General features: G+C 47.3%; 1 protein-coding gene across 2 annotated transcripts in view; it reads right to left on the bottom strand.

Annotated features, from left to right (window-relative positions):
- The window catches only part of LOC135368330 (visual pigment-like receptor peropsin), a 118,771-nt gene extending 96,085 nt beyond the window's left edge, over window positions 1–22,686 (bottom strand). The window contains exon 1 of one of the 2 annotated variants that reach the window (XM_064601527.1): window positions 22,436–22,686. In XM_064601527.1, the coding sequence (XP_064457597.1) occupies window positions 22,436–22,514 (79 nt within the window). In that variant the 5' untranslated portion in view covers window positions 22,515–22,686. The remainder of the gene's footprint in view (window positions 1–22,435) is intronic. The other variant, XM_064601528.1, reaches the window with a different exon arrangement.
- Between the last annotated feature and the right edge of the window lie 250 nt (window positions 22,687–22,936).

Below are 22,936 nucleotides of genomic sequence, written 5' to 3'. Positions count from 1 at the left end.
GCGTTTATCCCATTTTGCAAATATAAGTTTAACTGGGTTACCCCATTTTGTAAGCGCTCTCCCCTGGAGGTAAAACAGGCGTTCTTTTGTCTTCGATTATCTTTACCGGACATTGGCAAAACGGTACCCTGGAGAAACTGTCCTCGTGACGGATTACATAAACTAAACAAAGGGCAGGTCGTCTTCTGCACAGCGCCGGTAACGTTTTAGTGCGCTGTGCGCACAGTCGCGATGGTGTCGGCCTCGTAAAAGTCGGTCGCTTCACAAAGGCCTCGTACGACAAAATTCCTCTTGACTGCGTTCTATGAGGTACTTACGAGAAAGTCAGGATACAACAAGCGCGCGCGTTGTAAGATCTTACGAGTGAATCCCATGCGAGAGCCACTGAGCTGTCGTAAGTCGCCCTATGCGACCTGTTTACGACCATCATGGCTGCGTATACGTGGCTTCATTCATTGCAGTTAAATCTCGAGAGATTTGCCGCGTAGACGAGCTCTCGAGCCATGAACGACGTTCAGATATATCAAGAGTCACTGCGTATTTTACTAAAACGACCATAGCTTCCGTTCGAGTCGATTCCAAAACTACAGCGTCCTTTTTCCTTCACTGTATCGAACACCCCACGTGGAATAGTGGCGTCATTTGACTGTTTTTCGACGGAATACATGACGAGAGCAGACGCCGGATGTTGAGAGTACGCCGGAATTCCCTCTCAGGAAAAACGAGAAAACGCCATTCACTAACAACCAATGAGGGCACGAGCTTAAGAAAAGGAATGCCGCGGTTACACGACAAGAGCGCATCGTATCGAGCTATCGCACCTCCTCGCACCTATCCTAACCAGAGGATTGGTTGACGTGGCCCTGTCGGAGAGGCATGTAGCAGGGTTTGTTTATGATTTCCCGAAAACGGGGTGCATTGAGTTGCGGGTAGAGATGAGTGCGGGTATGAAAATTCTTACCCGCGCACGCACCGCACCAGCGGGAGCACAGCTCGCTTACGCACCCGCAACAGTGTCATTGGCGCAACTCGCGCCCGCACATCTCGAGCGTACCCCCAGACGTATCCGCAGCCCAACGTGTACGAATTTTTCAGTTATGTCACATGATCGTCGCAGCACGAAATGATTTTTGATGCTGGCGACACTATCCGTTTTAAGGAGCCGCTTTTCCAACGCGCCGGACGCTGTGGCGATTCCTGGCATGGTTGCCATCGTACTAAAGCGAATCATACCTGTCGTGGAGTAGCAGAACAAGTTGGGAGGAAAGTTCAATTTCTCGTCCTTTTTTTTTTTTTTTGCCTTACACACACACACACACACACACATAAATTGAATGCTGATGATGTAGGCGATTCACCGCCGCTGAGGTGGTACACTGCCCTATATTGCTCATTGGGAACGGATGAGGGGATGATGATGGGTGCTTTCAGAGCGCCGTCACCACACAGACCGGTGGAGAACAAGCACACCGCAAGAAGACAAACAAACAAACAAACAAAGATAGCCAAAATTAGCCCCATGCGGCAAGCATAGTCAAAGAGAAAGCATAGAACGCGGTGCCTGTAAAAAGGGAAAAAGCGGAGAACGTCTTGGAAAGTATTGTGGGTCAAATATTCGCAATGAATGGCGTCGTCCACCAAAAGCCGACGGGACCGAAGCCGACCAAAGGCCAAAAACCGAAAGCCGACGGGACTGGCCTGCGGGTATTGTAAGTATACCCGCTTAATCCGCGGAGGCGGTGCGGGTCTACCCGCACCTTACACGCAACCCGCGATGACACGGAAATGTCTACTCGCCAAGAACAAATTTTCGCGGGTCTACCCGCACCCATCTTCAGTCCCCTCCTCTGAGTGCCGGCCTCTCACTCCTCCGCTTACAGAGTGACGTCACGCCGCCGGGGCTTTTGCGGCCGCGAAAGCAACACTGACGGAGTTTTTCGGACGAAAATAGTCGCCGGGTAGATTATCAGCCGATGCTGAACATTGTGGTACCGGTTTTTACTGATGCGACCGTAAGACATCCGAGTAATGCCAGTACGTAGTTGTGCAATAATTCAGTGACTTCCTTCTTTCATTGTTCTTAGGCACTTGAGGCTCTGTGTGTTGTACTTTCTTCTGTGTTCCAGCTTCAGAATATCAGTTTCCATCGAATTGTCGAAGTCTGTACTGATAAGTGTCACCAGAAATCAACAGTCTTCAAAAGAACGTGTCATCATGACTTTCCAGTAATGGCTGGTTACATTTGGATTGAATTGCCTTTATTTTTGGATCAAGTGTCCTCTCAAGCAAAGCTCACTGTCTGTCACGTAAGCGACAGCGAGAATGTACATGCCTCACCATTTGTTTTCTGTTTTTGTCAGTCTCCATTTGTATTCCACTCTTCCTTCTTCATGCTGCGCGTGCACCTAAGTGAAAGAAGAAGTTGCTTGCAGACAGTTATTTTTGTCTCTTTCTTACGCGTTTCTTCTTTCTTTTTCGCTCTCTCTTCTTTTTACACACTGTCTGCCCTGTATCGCTCGATAATCTTGCAGGGGCTGTCAGCGGTTACAGCCCCAGCGCACTGTGATGGCTGACAGAGACATTCCTGACACGAAAGGAAGCGTCATTCCTAACGATGCAGTGTCCGGTCCTGTAAGGGTGTCAAGTGCAGCTCAGACTTGCGTCCACCTCCTCGCATATATGGATAAAAACTAGCACACGACTGCCATTGGTGACAGTACGACTGCGACGTTCAAACGCGTGGTCATGCAGACTCGTTAAACGTGCAGTTATTTATTTATACGGGCATGCGCGAGTAATTATTTTAAGACCGAAGCGGCATAGATACAGAACCGAATCGAATACGATATAGCCGGACCGGATACATACGTATACGGATATAAATATGTGTAAAAGCATGCGTAAATGCGATATATTCACACGGTTCAGAATATGAAGTAGCGCTCCATTTTGTTTTACGCCCTCTCTTGTGATAGAGTCACTAAGGTCACCCAGAAGCGTAGCCACGGGGGGGCTACATGCGAGAGCAAGACAAACATCATGTTGAAATTGGGTGATATGAGCACGAGGGTATATTTGAGTAACGCTCATGAGCGCATCATGAACTCAGCAGTCTGACGTCAACCCCCCCCCCCCCCCCCCACCTCCTGTACTTGCGGACTCAGGGATGTGCATTTTTTTAGTATTTAAATATAGATACAAAATACTTTGTTGGAAGGGGTATTTAAATACCCTTCATCTTTTCAATGTGAGTATTGAAATACAAAATATAAATGCACTATTTAAGTGCCCGTATAGCTACTACCATAAATACCAAATCAAATCAAGATGTCATCCGGAATTACAGAAATAACGTTGATCATAACAGCGAATCAGCAAGGAACAATAGTATTTATTTGTTAGATTATCATGGCAATTTGAATATAAGAAGTTTCTGGAAGACTGCATCTTCTAGGCGTCTTCTGTTCGGCCGTACAATCAGATGCACAAAGGAGAACAGCATCTGCACATGTGCCGATAAACAAAGGCTGGCATTAAATTTGATGAAGATGCTTCGTACAACAAGGTAATCAGCCGCGACCATCGTCCGCAACAACAGAGAGAAACTCGCCGTCTAAAACGGTTTATCGCATGCATGCTAGCTCAAACACTGCGCCCCAAACTCGCCCTTCTTCCCGAAAGTTCAAACGCACGGCAACTTTAAGAAATGAGTCAGTATATTCTGTATTTAGAAGTATTTATAAAGCATTAGCAAGAATAAATACCCAAAAAATGGTATTTAAATATAATGAGAAACACATTTTTCGAGTCTGTATTTAAATACAAAATATAAATATACCTGTATTTATATTTTACATAGTATTTTAACTACAATGTATTTAAATACTGCCCATCCCTGCTTGCGGTTCGGGTTATATTATAACCTGCATGGCTTCACTTTCTCTTCACTTTACCTACTACACACTACTCTAACTTTACCTTACTCCCCTCTCCAACCTCATTCTGCCCTCACCTAATCTCCATCACGTACGTTCAACTCGCCACATAGCATGCTCTTCACACTCTTGGGACAACCTAGAGATCAGTGACATGGAGATGGCAGAAGAGGATCGAGGCAGCTTCGCGCGCGTGAGCGTGAGCACACAGAGAGCTCAACCAGAGACGGGAAGCCGGGTGAGTGAGCATGAGTGCGCAAGCGGAGAACTGAGTATGGAGTGAATGAGCACGACTGAGCAAGCGGAGAACTGAGCATGGAGGGAATGAGCACGACTGAGCAAGCGGAGAACTGACCATGGAGTGAATGAGCAAGAATGAGCAAACGGGGAGCTGGGCATGGAGTGAATGAGCACGACTGAGCAAACGGAGAGCTGAGCATGGAGTGAATGAGAACGACTGAGCAAACAGAGAGCTGCGCATGTGAATGAGCACGACTGAGCAAACGGAGACATGAGCATGGAGTGAATGAGCACGACTGAGCAAACGAAGAACTGAACATGGAGTGAATGAGCACGACTGAGCACGACTGAGAGCTGCGCATGGCGTGAATGAAGACGACTGAGCAAACGGAGAGCTGAGCATGGAGTGAATGAGCACGACTGAGGAAACGGAGAGCTGAACACGGAGCGAATGAGCACGAGTGAGCAAACAGAGAGCTTAGTGAGTGAGCATGAGCGAGCGGCACTCACGGCCGGGTGCCAACCACTCGACTCGTATATGCCACTGAGTGTACAAATGGCTCCCGCTACTTCTTTTTCGCCATTTTCACACGCGACAAGCCTCCGCGTTTACCACGTAGTGGTCCAAAGTTTGTGCAAAACAGAAGACACGTGCTAGACAAGATGGCCGACAATGAGGTGAGCGCGCGCATCGAACAGCGAATTGCCATGAAGTTTCTCGTGAATGAAGACGTAAAGTCATCTGAAATTCACAGAAGACTTCAGGCTCAGTATGGCCACGATCCACTTAGCCGCAGCAAAGCGTAGGAGTGGTGCAAACGGTTCCGAGACGGTCGTACATCAGTGCAGGACGATCCCGGCCGTGGCGGCTCAGAGCCCAGTGTCAGAGTCCCTAAGAACATCCAACTTGTGGAGCACCTGATCCTCAGGGACCGACGGATAACATGTCTCGAACTGGCTCGAAAGACTGACCTCTCTATGGGAACGTTGACCACTATATCATTCAGGAACACCCCCAGTTTCGGAAAGCCGGGCCTAATCACCAAAGGAGTCCTCCTCTTACACGACAATGCACGCCGGCATACCGCGCCTCTCACGACACGCACCTTACAGGAACTTGGCTGGGAGTTGCTGCCACATCCCCCATACAGTCCAGACCTCGGCCCCAGCGATTTCCATCTCTTTGGGCCACTGAAGGCGTTCCTGGGGGGCCGCCACTTCTGCTGCGACGACGCGGTCACGAATGCGGTCCGATCATGGCTGCTACGCGTCGGCAAGGATTTCTACGCTGCTGGTACGGTGAGCTAGAAGGACTGGTGTGCTTACCGGCCTATCCAATGCATGGGAACGGTTGGTCGCGGAAATGGCACCCGGTGACGTCAGATTGTTTACATGGATGCGCTGACGCTCACTGCGCGCCTTGCGGAACGATTTTTGTGGGGCTCCGAGAAGCTCTTCTGCTTCGAGTCACGTGCCTTCCCGTGAAACGCAGTACCTTGCACCGTGCCGACTATGAAATCAAACAGCGTCGGTGGATGGCCTATCGCGGCATCACGAGCCGCGAGCTCTCGCGCAGTTTAACTTCGTTTTCGTTTGCTTTCGCTGTTTCATGCTTTTTGCATGATGTTTGTAACGTAACATTATGAATACAAAGGCATCATGACAGCTTCCAATGCCTAGTGAAACTCTCCATTCCTAATCTTAAAATTAAAGTTGTTGGTGTATGGATGCGTTTCATTGCGTGTCTCAGAGTAGTGGTGCAGGCAGCGCTGCTGCCACACGTCTAAGCTACACTTGCAATAATAACCCCTCTAGAGGTGGGTGCGAGACAAAGGGTGCGAGTGTCACAAAACATTTGGCGGCTGTAAAGGGGGAGGGGGGGCTCGATCCTTATTGTATGGTACGGGTACTTGGAGGAATCATTTGTTTCAAGCCCGCTTTGTTGTCAGCAGTTTATTTATTTATTTCAAGTATCCTGCAATTCCACGTGAGTGGCACTACGTAGGGGAGAGGAGAACATAACAGTGCATACAAATGAACATAATTTCAAGTTACAAGTGTGAGGAGGGAATCTGTTTTCCCTGTCGCGCTCTGCTCCCTGCCATAAACTTGAGACGCGGACATCGAGGCACCCTGCTGTGCTCGCACCGAGGACCGGGAACGACGCAAAGGGACCAATCCCGGGCTCGCTGCGGTCCCGGTTCGTGGAATGAAGGTCCGTGAAATGCCACGACCTTGGGAAGAATGTATATATTGTAAATAAACTACAACGTCTCGAAGACGTTCGAAAAAGTGTTTCGACTCCACGCTGTCCGTTTTTCTGTTGCTGGGGACAAGTCCCCGCACTTCGAAGTTTTCCCCCCTTACAGTTTTCAGAAGTGGGATCAGTTCCTTTAGCCCCGACGTATTACGGCTACGACGTTCCTGTGTTACATCACGACTGAAGATGCCACCAACGTTACGGAGCAACGGCTCTGTGTCGACGACGGCCGGAGACGACGACAGCAGTCTTCGAAACGACAGCACCGAATCGACGGAATCGACGCCAATTAATCAAGCAGCTGCACAGCCGGATCCACTGAACCAGCTACTGGAGTTCCTGCGTTTACAAGAGGCAAGTCGAGACGCAATGCTGCGGGAACTTATTCAATCCAGATCTGCGAGGGATGAAGGTCCCATTCCCAGAGCTGTGTTACCGGACCTGTCCAAAGAAGTACAATCCTTCAACGGAGACGGGGATGAGAGACAAGCAGAAGAATGGCTCAACACCTTCGAGCAACTAGCTACGCAATGCAGGTGGACCGACAACGCCAAACTGATGCTTGTGCAAGCCAAGTTGACGGGACCAGCGGCACGATGGTACGCCAGCAAAGTCAGCGACTGCAAGACGTGGGACTCTTTCGTGACGAACTTTCGGAAGATGTTTGTTCCCGGAGTGAGCGCTGTTACTCGCTACGACGACATGCGAAAAAGAGTACAACAAAGGGGTGAGTCCTTGTTAGAATATTTTATGGACAAGGTCCATCTTTGCAAGAGATGCGGGTTGAGTGACGCGGAGACCAAAGAGCAGGTTTTATTGTGTACTTTGGATAGGAGTGCATACCAAATGTTAACGCCAAAATCACACGCATGCCTCGAAGATCTTCTTCATGATATGAAGCGTTGTCTTGTGATGGAAAAGGAACGTAAACAAATATTCGGCACTTCGACTTCCAAAACACCCAACGAAAAGGATCAGAATTTGGCTACAACGGGTCCAAAACAGAAAGGAGGGAGGTACGCCCCCGCCAAAAACGCCCAGGGTAGGCTGAAATGCTTTAATTGCAACGAGTATGGGGACCACCTCGCCAAAAATTGCCCTAAGGAGAAGAGGATTAAGTATTGCACTCTGTGCAACCAAAACGGACACGGCAATCGCGAGTGTAACAAGGCTCAAACGAACCCCAAGCAAATGCTTTGCATAGGTAAACACACTGCCGAGAAGTACATCAAGGAGGCATCCATAAACGAAAAATGTGTGGCAAAGGCATTTATAGACCAAGGCAGCGCAGTGACTATTATCACGGCATCGATGGCTTTGCAAGCGGGTGCACACGTGCGACCAGCCTGCAACGAAGACGCGCTATTCGGGCTGGGACAGGCAAAAACAATGCCAATTGGGAAAACAACGATCAAGGTGGCTATCGACGACGTTGTAGCGACTGTTGAAGCCTGTATTGTGCACGATAAGGCAATCGATTATGACATGCTCATTGGCCGCACGTTCATTGACCGTGACAATGTTGTCATGATCAAGGCGAAAGATCAAATGAAGTTGTATGACAGGAGTAAAGACGGACCATTTAAAGACTTTCAACTGGAACCTGTCGGCGGAAAATTAACGTTGCGCAGCTCTGAATCGGTCGAAGTACAGCCAAACACCGTTCAATTCGTTAGGGCCCATACCGTATCGAAGACAGAGACATCTCTTGTCATGTTAACACACCAGAACAAGGACTTGGGGTGTCTCCTGCAGCTACACGAAGGAGAAACTTGTGTGCCTGTAATGAACGACACGAGTTTGCCTTTTGTGGTTCGGAAGGGCTTCAGTCTTGGAAGGGCCGAAGATGTAAGCCTGGATGTAATTTCTGACGAGCCAGGAAAGTCTGAGAGCGTTGCAAACGAAGAAAATATTGTGTTAACGGCAACGAAGGACGCATGCGAGCCTATAAGGGCTCAACAGGTTACGGTGGGACGGGATGTCACCGAAGAAGGAAAGATTTCTCTTGTCGAAATGCTAAATGAGCACCGCCAATGTTTCGCGATGGATCTAACAGAACTGGGGAAAACATCTGCAACGTGTATGTCCATTGAGGAAATTGAGAACGCGAAGCCCGTCTACTGCCGACCGTACCGCGCCACCCATGACGAGAGGGAAAGACTGAGGCGCATTGTTGAAGAACTAAAGGAAGCGGGAATTGTTCGCGACTCGGTGTCCCCATACGCCAGTCCCGTCCTCCTCGTAAAGAAAAAGAATGGGGAGTACCGCAAGGTTGTTGACTACCGGCGGCTTAACCAGCAGACTAAAAAGGACAGATTCCCGTTGCCGATAATTGATGATCAGCTTGACAGACTAAACGGAAGCAAGTATTTTACGACGCTAGATCTGGCGAGTGGATACATGCAAGTACCGATGAGCCCCGAGTCAGTAGAGAAGACCGCATTTATAACGCCCGACGGGCACTATGAGTATATGTATATGAGCTTCGGGTTATGCAATGCGAAGGGACAAGTAGTTACGAGAAGGACTACCAGAAAGATCGAAATAAATATCACGGAGGAATTTCAACCGAGCTTGCGTTCTCCGAGACTCCAAAGACACCCATTCCAGTATGGATTTTAAATGCGCAGATCGTACGTAAGGTCAATATGAAATGCCGTTTTTCGACAGGGTTACAGGTGGCATGGGCTCCGCAATGTGTACGTTGTACTCAGGTTGTGAAGCTACACCAGGGGAGCGAAACAGAGACTGAAAATAGTTACTTGAGGTGCAAGCTTTAGCGACATCGTTATCAATAAGACCGTGAGGCGTTTTCATAGAAGGAATGCCCATGGGCGCCTTGTTCATAGATTTTATGTACTTCCACAATAGCTTTGAATTGCCAACCAAATTCAACTTAAGTCTTGTAAAATATGACCGTTTTTCTTTGCGAATTGCGTTACGAATACATTTAGATAACGTTTTTATCTGATCATAGTTCAAAGCACTGCCGTCCTTTTTGACCTTGGAGAGGGCTGCGGATTTCCGCCTGATCATCCTTTTTATATTCTTCGTAAAATAAGTTTTATCGCATTTGCGTTTTTGCTTAATTTTCCGTCCCGGCACATATCTCTGAACAAGGCTAGTTAGCATATCTCGAAAATGCTTCAACAGAAAGTTAAACAAATGAGGATTGGCTTAATGTTTCGAAATCAGGGTAATTAGCTACCACATTCCTAGAAATAGCCTCAAAATCAGCCCTGCTATACAAGAATATTTTTCTCTGATGCTGATTTGATACTACCTTAGAGTGGGTCTTACCACTAGCAGTCACACATTCGTGATCCGAGAGGCCCAGAAAAACACAGTACACAGTTTCAGAAAAATACAGTTACACAGTAGTAAATCTAAAATGTTGGAGCCGCGTGTCGGAAGATGAACAAATTGGTGCAAAAAATGCATAGATAACATCTCATCAAAAACTCGGTAAGCAGATGAATTATTCAATCTCTCATATCCGGTAGTACACCACTTGAAATCCGGCATGTTAAAATCCCCAAATATTAACACAATATCATCAGAGATAAAAGATGTTGATCGCACAAATTTCTCAACCATTCTTCGCCTCCGCTTGGCGGACGGTAAAAAGAACACAATGCAATAGATTTCCCTTTCGACAAGAGACGACACCATACAGACTCACAGTTGTCAAAATTAATCTGAATTTCCTCCGCGTGCATAGAACTGCGTACACAAATGAATACTCCACCACCATGGCTATTTCTATCCTTTCGAAATGCCGTATAGTTCGGGTATGGTGAGCTAGCCATAGTTCGGGGGAATCACTCACGTAATCATCAAGCCATGATTCACATCCCATAATTATATCAGGATTTATCGTAGACAAAAGCGCACAGAAATCATCAACTTTATTTTTTACGCTTGGCATTCAGACACAAAAGCGACACATCACACGCCTTTCCAGTGACATTCTGATAAAGCTATGTTTAGGGCTTATCAAGTTTATCGGTTTATCAAGTTTACGATGTGTGCGCAGCGTGATGCACCAGCACGCGCGCATCTTTCTTTTCCTCGAATTTGCGGCGTACTGCTTCAATTTCGCCTATCGCAGGTACTCCCGGGTTCTCCGTGGTGCTCTTTGCACATGGGGCCACGTGACCACGAGGGCGTGCGCCGCGACAGCGAGCCGAGCCCTTCGTAGCCACCTGTCGGCAGGCCCGTCGGCGCGACCCGTTTGCTACCGCCGTTCAACACACCAGTCCTTCTAGCTCACCATACTGCTGGCATCCAAGCCCTCGTGAAACGCTGGGACAAGTGCATTAGTGCCCAGCTGAAGATTACGTCGAAAAATAAAACTAATTTCTCGCCTGTAAGTTCATTTTACTTTTGCGGAAAATGAAAAGTCCCGGTTTGAGTTGAACGCCCCTTGCACATTCTCCGCTGAAAGAGGTATACTTGAAACGTATAGCTCTGACGTTGTCTTGGAGTTATATATAGTTACAGCTTGCTCGAGATGAATTCGGTTAGTAGGCGAGACACATTCATCAGGGGGGTTACTTTCAGGCAGTGATTTATAGAGACCAGTCTCCTAACATGATGGAAAGTAATTGTTCTTTCTTTTTTATTCCGTGTTAGAAGCAACTATAGCCATGAGCGGCGTACAGATCTGGACAGATCTGGAGAGGACAATAGGAAGGAGTGCCGGACAGGGGGATTAGTATGCGTCCTGGGCCAACTTCATGGGGGAACTGTGCCGACATTCGTCTGGAAAGTCTTTCGGGAAAACCCAGGGGAAACCTCAGAGAGCACAGCCGGTGGTGGGATTCGAACCCACCACCTCCCAGTCTTCAGCACGACCTTGGCTGCCGCGAACGAGAGGGGCGCCGGAAGTAATTGTTCTGAGTGAATTGATCTGAAAGTAATTGTTCGATGACTGCATATTTCTACAGGCGCCTAACACCCTCCCCCCCCCCTCCCACACACACAAATTTTGGCGACATCCTACTGTCTTTCTTTCTTTCCTGCGTACCCCCTAGAAAAGGGGAAGGGAGCTGTGTTATCTCAGCCTTACCCGCATGTCGGCAATCATATGTAAAGTTTGGAAAGCTAACCTGGTGACAATTATTGACAAACCAGCGATGATGAAGCTGGTACACCATGTTTTCTAATTATTATTGAGCGCATCGTCATGGGATTGATGTACGTTGACACAAGAGCAAATGGCTGACTTTTACAAATAGAGCTCGTGTATAAGAGACGTCTCTTTTATGGGAGCCGTTCCCTAGTCTGTTTGCTTTGCTTCATGCGTTTTCCAATCAGCGGTGTAGACAGAAGGGATGACATCAAAGGGCTGGTAAAAGGGGCTAATTTCGAGGGGTGCTATGAACCTTGAGGGGTAGCGCTAAATAGACGAATGCCTTCCATTCCTACGCAGAGAGACGAGGGCAGGTTGTTTCTATAGATGCAGTGTAAATAAGGGCCTCCATAAAGCACATGCGGTAGTGCCTCATGAATATGGACTTAATATGCATGACTCGAAATATAAACGATTTCTATGGGGACCAAGCTTTTTCGGTGTATTCACGTCTCGTTTAATATGGAAACTCGCTTCGCGGGCAATCGACAGTGCAATAAGGTACAGCTCGCATTAGGGTTAACTTGAACGCCATTCCGGCCTGTGGACCCTGGTGGCACGTAGTAGAAATAACGGCGAATGCCTTCCATTTCTACGCCGAGAGACGAGGGCAGGTAGTTTCTATATTGTAGAAGTGGATTTTTTCGCGCGGAATTATTTTTCGCGTTTTTCGCGTACACCTCCAAAATCGCGAATTTAAGTTCCCGCGAATAACTCTGGCCATATGAGGGCGAAAATCGTTCGGCGTTCGACGCTATACCGTGACTATCTGACCCTTTCTACTCCGTGTAGCGTAGGCAGTTTAAGCAAGCGCAGAAGATTGTTTTATCCCATCAGGCAAGATGAAAAGAAATGAAAATTCATCATGCTTTTGTTACTCCTATAAACGCTTTGCAATATACATGCAATATACCACTATACCACGAAGCCAGTACATGCCTTTCCCCGCATTCTCAAAACCAGCTTGAATGATAGTACCACATCTCAACCGAACTGGTCAGTGCCCCGAGTGATAATTAATGAGAACTGCTGAAATAAACTGGCTAACTTGCACACGGCCAGTACTATGGCCTCCTACAGGGTCCCTAAAGGCCATTTGACAGGGCCTTTCCTCCCATCTCTGTGAGGAGAAGAAAGGAAGAGACCTAGAATGCCGCAATCCACGTGAACAACGGATGTCTTAGTACGTGCCGAAATATGACCGAGTATTGACGGCGGCACGATATGCAAGAGCAAAGCACTCCCGGAAACCTGTGTCGCGAATTTAAGTTCTCGCGAATCAATACTCAAAGCAGCTCTGCTCGAAAACGCGAAAATATTTTCCACGCGGAAAAAACCACTTCTAAAGTAGATGCAGCGTAATTAAGGGCCTCCATAAAGCACATGCGGTAGTGCCTCATGAATATGGACTTAATATGCATGACTCGAAACTTAAAAGCCATTCCGGCCTGTGGACCCTGGCGGCACGTAGTAGAAATAACAGCGAATGGCGTTTTGGTGCTCTATTAAAGGGTGTTATGAAGGCGTTGTTTTCTGCTACGGGGCTGCCAGGGTGGCTGGCTCTCTTCCCAGCTTCGCAGGCTGGAGCGATGTTCAAGTTAACTTTGATGCGAGCCGTACCTACAGAGAGCCCTATGTATTTCTGTGTTGTTGTTGGAGGCGGCATCGGTATCGAGGGAACCCTGCCCATCATTGAGCAAACACTCCGCTGCACGCAACACAAGAACATCTTCTTGGAACTGACAAAATGGCGTTTGAGTCGTGTGTTGTGTGCCGTCCCTCTGTGTGCCCAGAGTCAGGCTTTTACTTATGGAGTTATGGAGCGTCTTGGAAGAACAAAACAAGAAGGACATAGAGTTCTGAGCGGGGCGTTCCGGCCATGGAGATGGCCATTTAACGGCATTTAACTTGGCGGAAGAGCTGACAATTAAGTTAGACTGATCGCACATGCGTCCCAAGATCACCATCATAGCTGTCGTGGCTCAGGAGGTGCTGCAAACTTTTTTGTGCTTTTCTTTTTTTTTAAGGCGACGGCGAACAGCACCATGCACGCTTTGTCTGCTTCGAGTTACACATATCGTTATGCGTATATGAACAAATCCTGATTACTGCTTTTCTCCCTCAATAAACTTATTTTCTTTTTCTTTAATACGTACTCCATAATATGGACGACTCGCTGTAAGGCCAGTTTTTGTCCCTAAAAACTGCCCATAAGAACGAGACACTACCTATAGTTGGTTAGGTAAGTTCGCCCCCTGCATCAGTAATGTGTACATTATGAACAATGCATCAACAAACAAGTACGGCATAATATAGAGTACATAGAGCATTTCTGTAGCTCGTCACGCCGGATGGATTCAGCTGCCGGTATGCTCGAAGAAGCCCCTAATATGGATACGGTGAAGGTCCAAAAGCGGCAAAAGGTGTTTCGTGGACGGAGCGGAGTGTATAGTGCAGTTGATATGGAGCGGTCCTCCAACCATAACGTCAGCATGTTGCTAAAACAAGAAAAAATAAAAAAAAAAAACAAAGCACAAAAACAAACAGCGAGCCCATACAGTCACTCAGGGCGGTGGTGGTGATTGTGGAACTGCTTGTAGTTGGTGGGCAACGTCACGACTATAGCAGGGGGGTATCATGCACCCTGGACCGACTCAGGGAACTGTGCCGACATTTGACTAAATGTCTGAGGAAAACCCAGGGTATAAACATCCAAACGCTGTTCACGAACACGAGGCACAATAGTGCGAATTGCACTCCTTCGAGTATTACGTTATGATGTCTATATACGCTACGTTTGTTGTCGTTTCTTGAGCTTGAGCACTTTCCAATACCACTTAAAGTAAAGTACCACTCCGGACTCAGAAAACAGCGTTTATTTTATTTAGTCCTTGAAAGGAAGGTGCCTCAAGGATTCTATACGCGAAATTTCAAATCCGGTTTACGAACGCTGTGCATTCCTGTCAAATTTTGAAGATCTGCTGAGCCTCCACAAGTTTCGATGACGCGACGAGCGAGTGACGTACTCATGAGCCCACAAATTGCAATGATGTCAAGTTTTGGTGAGGGCACTCGTCTCCTAGCAACGACGCCGGCGTCCGGGGAGGGTGACGTGGTGGAGAAGTCATGTGAGGCTGATCGAAAGAGGGGGAAATTGGAGATATGTCTTCTCCCTCCTTTGTGTATTCTCGAAGGCCGGAGCGGTCGGATGATATATCACGTGGGGCTCCGCGGAGTGCAAAAAGTGAGCCCCCCTGAAGGCGCCAAGGGCAACAACGTTGCCAGATGAGAGCCGGCGGACGCTCCGTTGGTGCCTAACATGACGTCACAGTTCTCAAAAATAAAAATAATTAATTAATTAATTAATTCCGTTTTCGCGCCACGAAGCAACTGTGGCTATGAGCGGCGTACAGATGGATAGTGGACAGCTGGAAGGAGTGGGAGAGAGGGGGGTAGATGCGTCCAATGCCGACTTCAGGGGGAAAGGTGCCGACATTTGTCTGGAAAGTTTCCGGAAAGCCCAGGGAAAACCCCAGTCCCCGGATCTTCGTTCAACGATATTAAGAGTCCACAGCATTCCCTGGAAATAGTCTCAGTGTGACTTCAGGTTAGCTTCCGGATTAGCCACAGCTGTGCGCGTCAGACGGGTCGTGAGAATGCAGACCCAAGACAATCGTCGATTCCAACGGTATGCTTCCGATTTTCTCTGAAGAACTTGATCAGCTGCCAGCCGACGTCAAAATTCAAGCTGAACACTTTCTTGATGTCAGAAAACGAAGGCGGTTCTGCGGATCAGAAACACGTGGGACGGCGTTTCGTCTTTCCCACACAAGTCGCACTTGATCCATGGTGCCACCAAGTCCTTCGATAATTCTTATGTTCTTACTGGCAGGACTTCCATGTGAAGCTTTATGAAGAAATTTTTAGAGGACGCTAGCTTGCTGCTCTGCGTCAGACGCTGGACGGGCGACGTTAAAATACAAACGCAAAAATAAAGAAAGAAAAAGAACTTATATCCTTTATTCCTTTACTTTACTTTTACTAAAGGCTTAACTTTTATCCAGTATGTATAGAGTTAGAGTTAGAAAAGAAAAATATGGAGATATAATATGTATAATGCAATGCTAATATACACTAATTTGTACAACTCATATGCTTAAAAATGCGGAGCAAAGCGCTGTATTTTTTCGTCTTCTCCGCATATTGTTATAATATTAATCCCGTTAACAAACTTTGTCCCTCTACTTGACATGAACATGATCGGGCAACGCGTGTCCCTCTAATCCTCTTTACACTCGATGTCTGCAGTTTCGTTGTCATGGCGAATTCCATAGTGCAGAAAAGTTTACACTGTCTTGAATGTGCTTATTAAATTGGTCGATTCACACGAGTGACATATTCCAGTGGAAGAAGAAGCAAAAACCTGTTCACGGGGCGGAAGTTCTGCTGCGTTTTTTGCTGAGCATTGGCAAGGTTTCGGAATCTGGAGCCCGTACTGCGCACATAGCATGGACGACACGACACCGTCGGCGTCGTTTGCTACGGAATATCTTGCGGCCGTCCAGCAGGACTATAGAGGCTAGAAGGGGACCCTTCTAGCCTCTATAGCAGGACATTTCCTATGGTTAGAAGGGCACTAAAACCCGTGACGTTGAGCGCTCGCTCTCACGTGGCAGCAGAGAGCTCTGACGTATTGCGTTTTTCGTTTAGCATTCGCACGACTCCGGAGTGTCGGGAGTCACGTACTAGGTGCATTCTTTTTGCTTGCACCTCCTGCACTACATCCGAGCTGGGTTATTTCCGTGCTGCACTTTTCTGTTGGAAAGAAAGGAATTACTAATAAAGTTCCTATCATCTGGAAAGTGCAGCTCACGAAAACCCGTCTTGCGTGCAGTTCAAGTTAGTGCAATCCAGTGCAAGCAAAAAGAATGCACCTACTGTGCACATAGCAGACGGCGCCTTCGGCTCTGTCGTCTGCTACGGTATGTCTTGTGGTCGAGCAGAAGGATATTCCCCATGATTAGAACAGCACGAGAAGCCATGACGTTCAGCGCTCACGCTCACGTTGCCGCAGAAAGCTAAGACGCATCGCGCATCTCCCGCTGTATTCAAAAGAAGGTCGATCGCGTGAATACTATCAGTGAATGGGGAGTATATCCGTACATCTTTCATCTAGGCACGAAGCCTTGGTGATTGTCTTGTCCAACATCGAAAGTTATCTTTAGAGCGACGGTAAGCCACGTCGAACATATATATTTTTTTACCGCGCGACAAGAACAATGCAACCTTCAGGAACTCATGACTGTGAACTAAGACCCGAGACAAGGAGTTCAGACAAATTCTCGTTACACAGCAGAGTTTATTCGACAACAGCCTCTATATATTCAAAAACCTCTGGAGGGGAGGCAAGGGAATAAAGGAGCGACTGCTGGACGCAATTCCCTCGTGTGTCTATCTCAATAGACTCACGAAAGAGCCTACGCCAAGTAGCTTCCTCGTTCCAAATAGAGTCACTATATAAGCTACTACACTATATAAGCGTAGCTTACATAGTGACTAGTTCCAAACAATTACGGTTTCGGGGAAAACGGGTTCACAATGGACCTTATTTCACAATGGCCTATGCGCACGCGTATGACCTTTAAGCGCCGGAAAGGATTATCTCCGTCTTCACTAGATGGCGCACTATGGGGACGACAGAAGTGGGGACCAATGGGAAAACCGCACGAATGGCGCGAGCTTGTCGGCCCTAGAGTCACTAAATAAGCTTCGGTTCAGAGTATCGACACTAAGGTCCAAGGGAGAGCAGGAGTGCCATCTTGTTTCCGCACCACACCGGTACCATCCCAAGTTGAGGATCAAAGACGGCTAACATAATGCTCGCTGTGGGATAGAGAAGAGTGTATAGACCTTGACGCGTTACTCTCAAACCACTAGTCTACGTGCGCTCCTTAGCCTCGTTCCCGGCGACGAGACAACAGGGGTGAACTGCAAAAATCGCTCTTGCCATTGGGATAAATACTCGTGGCCGCCGTCTTTAGTGAGTATGACTGACAATAACGTAACATTCCATATAACTCGTCATCCGGTAAACACCTGAGTAGTGTATCAACGTCCGAAAGATCAAGGAAAAAGAAGATTGCTTGCTTCCGCGTGCAATATGCACAGTTTTTCACGTGAGGAGTGCTGGCCGATGTGATATCTGTTCCACACCGGTTCTCAAGCAGGAGAATACGAACGCGGGCACGAAATGAACACGAACGGACACGAAAATGAACGAAAACACACACGGAAAAAGGAAGAAACTCGACAAACGGCAGTTCACACATGCACAGTTCCCATGACTACCGCGGGGTGGCAGCGCTAGTGGCGGCGCCCATTCCTGGAATCGCGTTTCTGTGTATAATGGTTGTGCGACAGTCCATCTATTGTCCACCGGAGCGTCCCGAAGATGCCAAGGTGAGCTCAAGGCCGTCAACTGCTGCTTGTAAACGAAAGGAACATGGCACCCGCGAACGATAGATGGCAGTGTGCGCAATGCGCATGCGCGTGGGTAGCGTGGCGCGGAAACAAGATGGCTCATGCTCGCTCTTGGAACTCAGTGTCGATACTCTAAAGCGTAGCCTATTTAGTGACCCTAGCCGGCCCCACTCCGGAGCGGTTTTGGTCTTTTGTGCTCTAATGCTACCCACGTGGATTTGTTTTGACGCGCGCCGAGCATGGTTCATTGGAGAGTCGCTAGGACACGACGCAACAAGTTCGCTCTAGAACTCTGGTTCGCTCGAGATATGGGTTCTCTGCATGCTAAGCTGTTGCACTCTAAGTCTTTCATTGATACATCTTAAACTCTGTCCTACATAGCACATGCCACACTCAAAGAGAACACAATACACAACAGACTTGCAGCTGGAAACGAGTGGGTTGCAGTAATTAACACTGCAGCTTATGAAAACAGAAAAGGGGGATAGCCTATTAGCATGAAAACGTTGGAGCAAACAGTCTTAATACCAAAATATCTGGCGACGGCCAGTATGTTATGCGGCACAGTGTGATGATAGAGAATAGCGACATTCTTAGTGATGGATCCTTCGTTAACATTACGATCAACAGAAGTGAGACAAGGAAATGTACGTAACAACACCAAGGCTCTAGATGCTATAACATTTCTGCATAACCCGCAGACATTAACCTGGTACACTGACGAGAAACACTGAAGTCGACATGGTGAAAACAGCTCTTGTTTCACAATTTTAGAGTGGGTACTTGAATAAGGCAAGAGGGGCTTTGCTTCCTCTTTGCCGTAACACCAACACAAGCCAAAATCCGATTAAAAAAGTGAGGTCAAAAAATTTGACTTTATGGCACGAGGGGAACTTCCGGGCCAAACGAAGTGAGGGTATAGAAACCAGGCTGTCCGTAGATAATGCAGGCAGATCAAAGATCACAATTACATCTTCGACATACCTATACGGACAAACAGCACGCCATCAATAATACTAGAAATGAAGAGCTCAATGGCGTTGTCAAGAGCGCTCAAATAAATTTCGGAAAGAATGGGTGCCACGGAGGAACCAATGCATACATCCTCAGCTTGAACTGAGGATTGAACTCAACTTGAAGGAATTGCCCTCCCAATAACCCAACGAATACATTTTTGTCAACAGGGTGAGCAATCTTACAGATGCAATATTAGCAAGGGTCGCGGCAACATCAAACTTAGTGGGTTTAACGGGAAGACAAACCTTGGGGGATAGGGACAGAAGGCGGGAGGTAGAAGCCGAAAGGATAACATCAAATGGATTGACACAGGAATAGCAGGAGTCAGACAGCTTGTTAAGGGGTTGGGCAACTTCAAGGAGCATGGCTTTCTTGGGAAGTCATGACATAGCAAAGTCTCTGTTCTTGACTACAACCTATACATCCCAATGACGAAAGAACGGATGACGGCGGAAGCAGTCACTCAAAAGATCAGTCCAGATGATGTTAGCGATGCCATACAAATCCTTGGTGCATGACCTCACAGTCATGCACCACCAGCTTCAGGAACTCCCACGCAAAATATTTCGTTTGGAAAGCGTGCATTTCCTGAGGAGCGCGCCGGAGCGGCAGCGGTCTCTCCCAGCTCCTTCTGGCGTGTAGTGACATCAGATCAGCCGAGCACTTTTATTGGCTGCCGAGAACAGTCTCCCACGGTCGACTGCTCCGCTGCAGAAGCATAGACGGGCTGCGCCAAACACAAACGCAAAAAGAATGAAAGCGAAAAGAAAGCGCATGGCAGCCAAGGGAAAGAACTTTTCCGACCCGGCGAGATTAAAAGCTCTCTCGCGCATGCTTGCGCATCAGGATCTCGCGCTGCACTCGCTGTTTTTATGCGAATATGTACCCCAGGGGTTGTAATCCTAATTTCTAGTCACTCCCGAGGCTTTCCATGCTCTTTCGAAAAAGGCAAACGAAACACGGTTACGTGGTTTCTACGAATGCCCAGAGAAGCGTGCATGAAAAGGGTTAAAACTCGGGCGGTTCGGTACTTCATATTTTTAAAATCGCTAAAATCCTCCAGATTCTAGAACACCTTCTTGGTAAAGGAAATACGGTTGGCGCCTTATTATACCATGAAGCTCCAGAAATTAAGACGGCGGGAAAGAAGTGCATAAATATGCCATCAATTCAATTATCAGATCGGATTGAAATGTTTCTAGAAGTTGAATGAAAAACTGGTGCTACGGATAGGAGGGAAAGCGGGGGGGGGGGGGGGTACGACATGGGGACAAAAAGATCGGTTGGGGAGAGGAAACTTTGAGAAACAAGCGGGACTTCAACAGGATATAAGCGGAACTTGTGCAAAATAAAATTTCTTGATTCGTCGGGCAGTGTTGTGTCGTCTTTTTTGCTCCCCGGCACTGGGGGATTTTAGCGATTTTAAAACTAGCGTGCAGGAAGCCGTTATTAGTCTATTGTCCGCGTTAATTGCTACTTTGGGGGATTATGTTCTACTGTTACCGACTGCCTCATATGAGGACTTTAGTGCTTTTTATTTCCAGTACAAAGAGGGGTCTCTGTTACCTTCTCACTGCCAAAAGCTGTTTTCTTGTCTAGTCTATATCCTCCGTGTCAATCACCGCTTTGGGGGTCATGTTCTACTGCTATCGACTGCTCCGTGTGAGGAATTTAGAGAGAAAAAAAAATTTAATTAAACGCGCAGCTAATTATGTGTATACTAATTGGATTTTATAGGCAGGTATTTGGTTTCTGTGAAGTCACTGACAGTAGCTCCTGGTTTTTTGGTTCTGCCAACCAATCAATCCACCGATCGATCCACAGAGAAAACTCGGCTTTTGATTACGTTTTACCATATCTCAAAACTCTCCTCAATCGCCATTATCTCGATTGCAGGCTCCTGTGGTGTCCTGCTTGTGCGAGGAGGTCATATGCTTACGTCATCGTAAAGCCAAAACTGTACATGAACATGGCCGTTTGGTTTTCTTGTTTGTCTCAAGAACTAGGACGCTCTGTTGAATGAAATTTCGCACATGGCGTCCACGAGTAAATGACAGCCTAATACAGGTGTAACCTTGAAATCATAGATGGCTTCCTAGGCTGTCCCTTTCAAGAAAAACAATTCCTGTAACTTGAGACGTTGAAAATTACTAATTTTTATGTGCAACATGCGTCACTGTACGCTGTAAAACGATGTGAAATTTGACACAAATGGAGTTGCGACGACCAAGCAATATAAAAAAATTGAAATAAGGAAATAGTTATGATACACAAAAATATGTTACGAAATGGGACAGTTGCCTTATTACACATATGTAGTCGCAATGACACTTTGAAGAACGCCGATAAACAAAGAAGCACCACGAAACCTTATACCTAGACGTGGCAGATCTGACCCATCCCAACAGAAATGCTATACAGCGTGTCGCTTGTGTGCGCTATATATGGAAGTGATTATACTTGACAACTGTTGGGTCTTCTATTTTTTTAGCTCTAGCTTTGCAATCTTTACTTTTCTCTTTTCTTTTTCCCCTTCTTGAAACACTAGAACTGGATATAATCAGCTGTGGAATGCTGCCCGAGTTGGCCCGGTTCCAACTTGCCAATGTGGCCAGGACAAAACTGGGCGACATATGAGTCTGGAAAGATCACATTTCATCTACACTAATTACTCAAATGAGTAGCGGTCGCTATTATTGTCCTATTTGCGGTAACCTTCGAAAGCCGGGACGTGTTTCTGCTTTTGCTGTCATTACCAACACGTTTCAAACTTCGTTACAATAAACCTTCGGTATCGATTCCCATTACATCTCGTTACCCATCGGTTTAGTTTAGTTAGTTTAGTTTAAGTGAAAACAAAAATGAAGAAAAATAAAGGGAAAATGTAGGCGAGTCATCTATGCCTGTCACTTTTTACACCCTGTTATCCAAAGTTTGGGTAAAACCAGGGCCGGTGCTAGGGGTGTGCGGGGCCTGAGGCAAAGGCACATCGCGGGGCCTGTTTCCCACGATTAAGTGCGTACTTGATATTAAAACAAAAAAAGTAGTCCCTGGTTGAGGGCCTAAGGCGGTCACCTTACTCCCCCCCCCCCCCCCTATCGCAGGCCCTGGGTAAAACTGAATTACAAGTTGATAGGCAGCGGCACTTATCAGATACGGTTACGTATCAGCTATGGGATGTTACGTGTAGATATGTATCATACCACATTCCTACCGACGTACTAGGAAGTAGTAACTGTAATATTGACCCCCCCCCCCCCCCAATCCCCCAACTTTTTCTATGCCCCCGTTCTTGCGATTCTGGATAAACCACTGCAGAGTACCACTACAGACACGACAAGCGGATACGAGACAACATTAGCAGCTTACCAATAACAACCAGGTAGCTGCCAACCACGACATCCGGTGTACCTTGCTGGCCTACTGTCACGACCGCACCTTTCTCCATATTTTCATTCGACTTTCCTTTTCCAAAGGCGACACTTCGCTTCTCCTTCGTGCATCCACGTATGCAGCGCCCTCACCTACCGCGACCACACTCTCCTCTGATGCAGCCGAGGCTCAAACTCCGAGGAAGATCGCGAACATATGATGAGAGCCGGAACGCACCCCACGTACTTATTGAAACGGTAGCAGACGACGGCTGGAACGCCGACATTCAGTGGCGCCACCTGTTGCGCCGCAAGTCACCGTGACACCAGTTTTGCGCTGTTGCGCTCTTGCAGGGCCGTCGTACTTTTTTCCTTTTCTTTTTCTTTTTTTCGTAGAATACGCTCTTTGGGTCGCCACGCGAGGTTTCGGGTTTCGGCATCATTCGCACCAGTACGCGCGACGGCGAACCCCAAATGTGGTAAATTGCCTTTCCCGACT

Source organism: Ornithodoros turicata, chromosome 9 (assembly GCF_037126465.1).
Source record: "Ornithodoros turicata isolate Travis chromosome 9, ASM3712646v1, whole genome shotgun sequence".
NCBI lineage: Eukaryota > Metazoa > Arthropoda > Arachnida > Ixodida > Argasidae > Ornithodoros > Ornithodoros turicata.
Note: the sequence above shows the minus strand (reverse complement) of the source record. Positions and strands in the feature narration are given on the sequence as shown.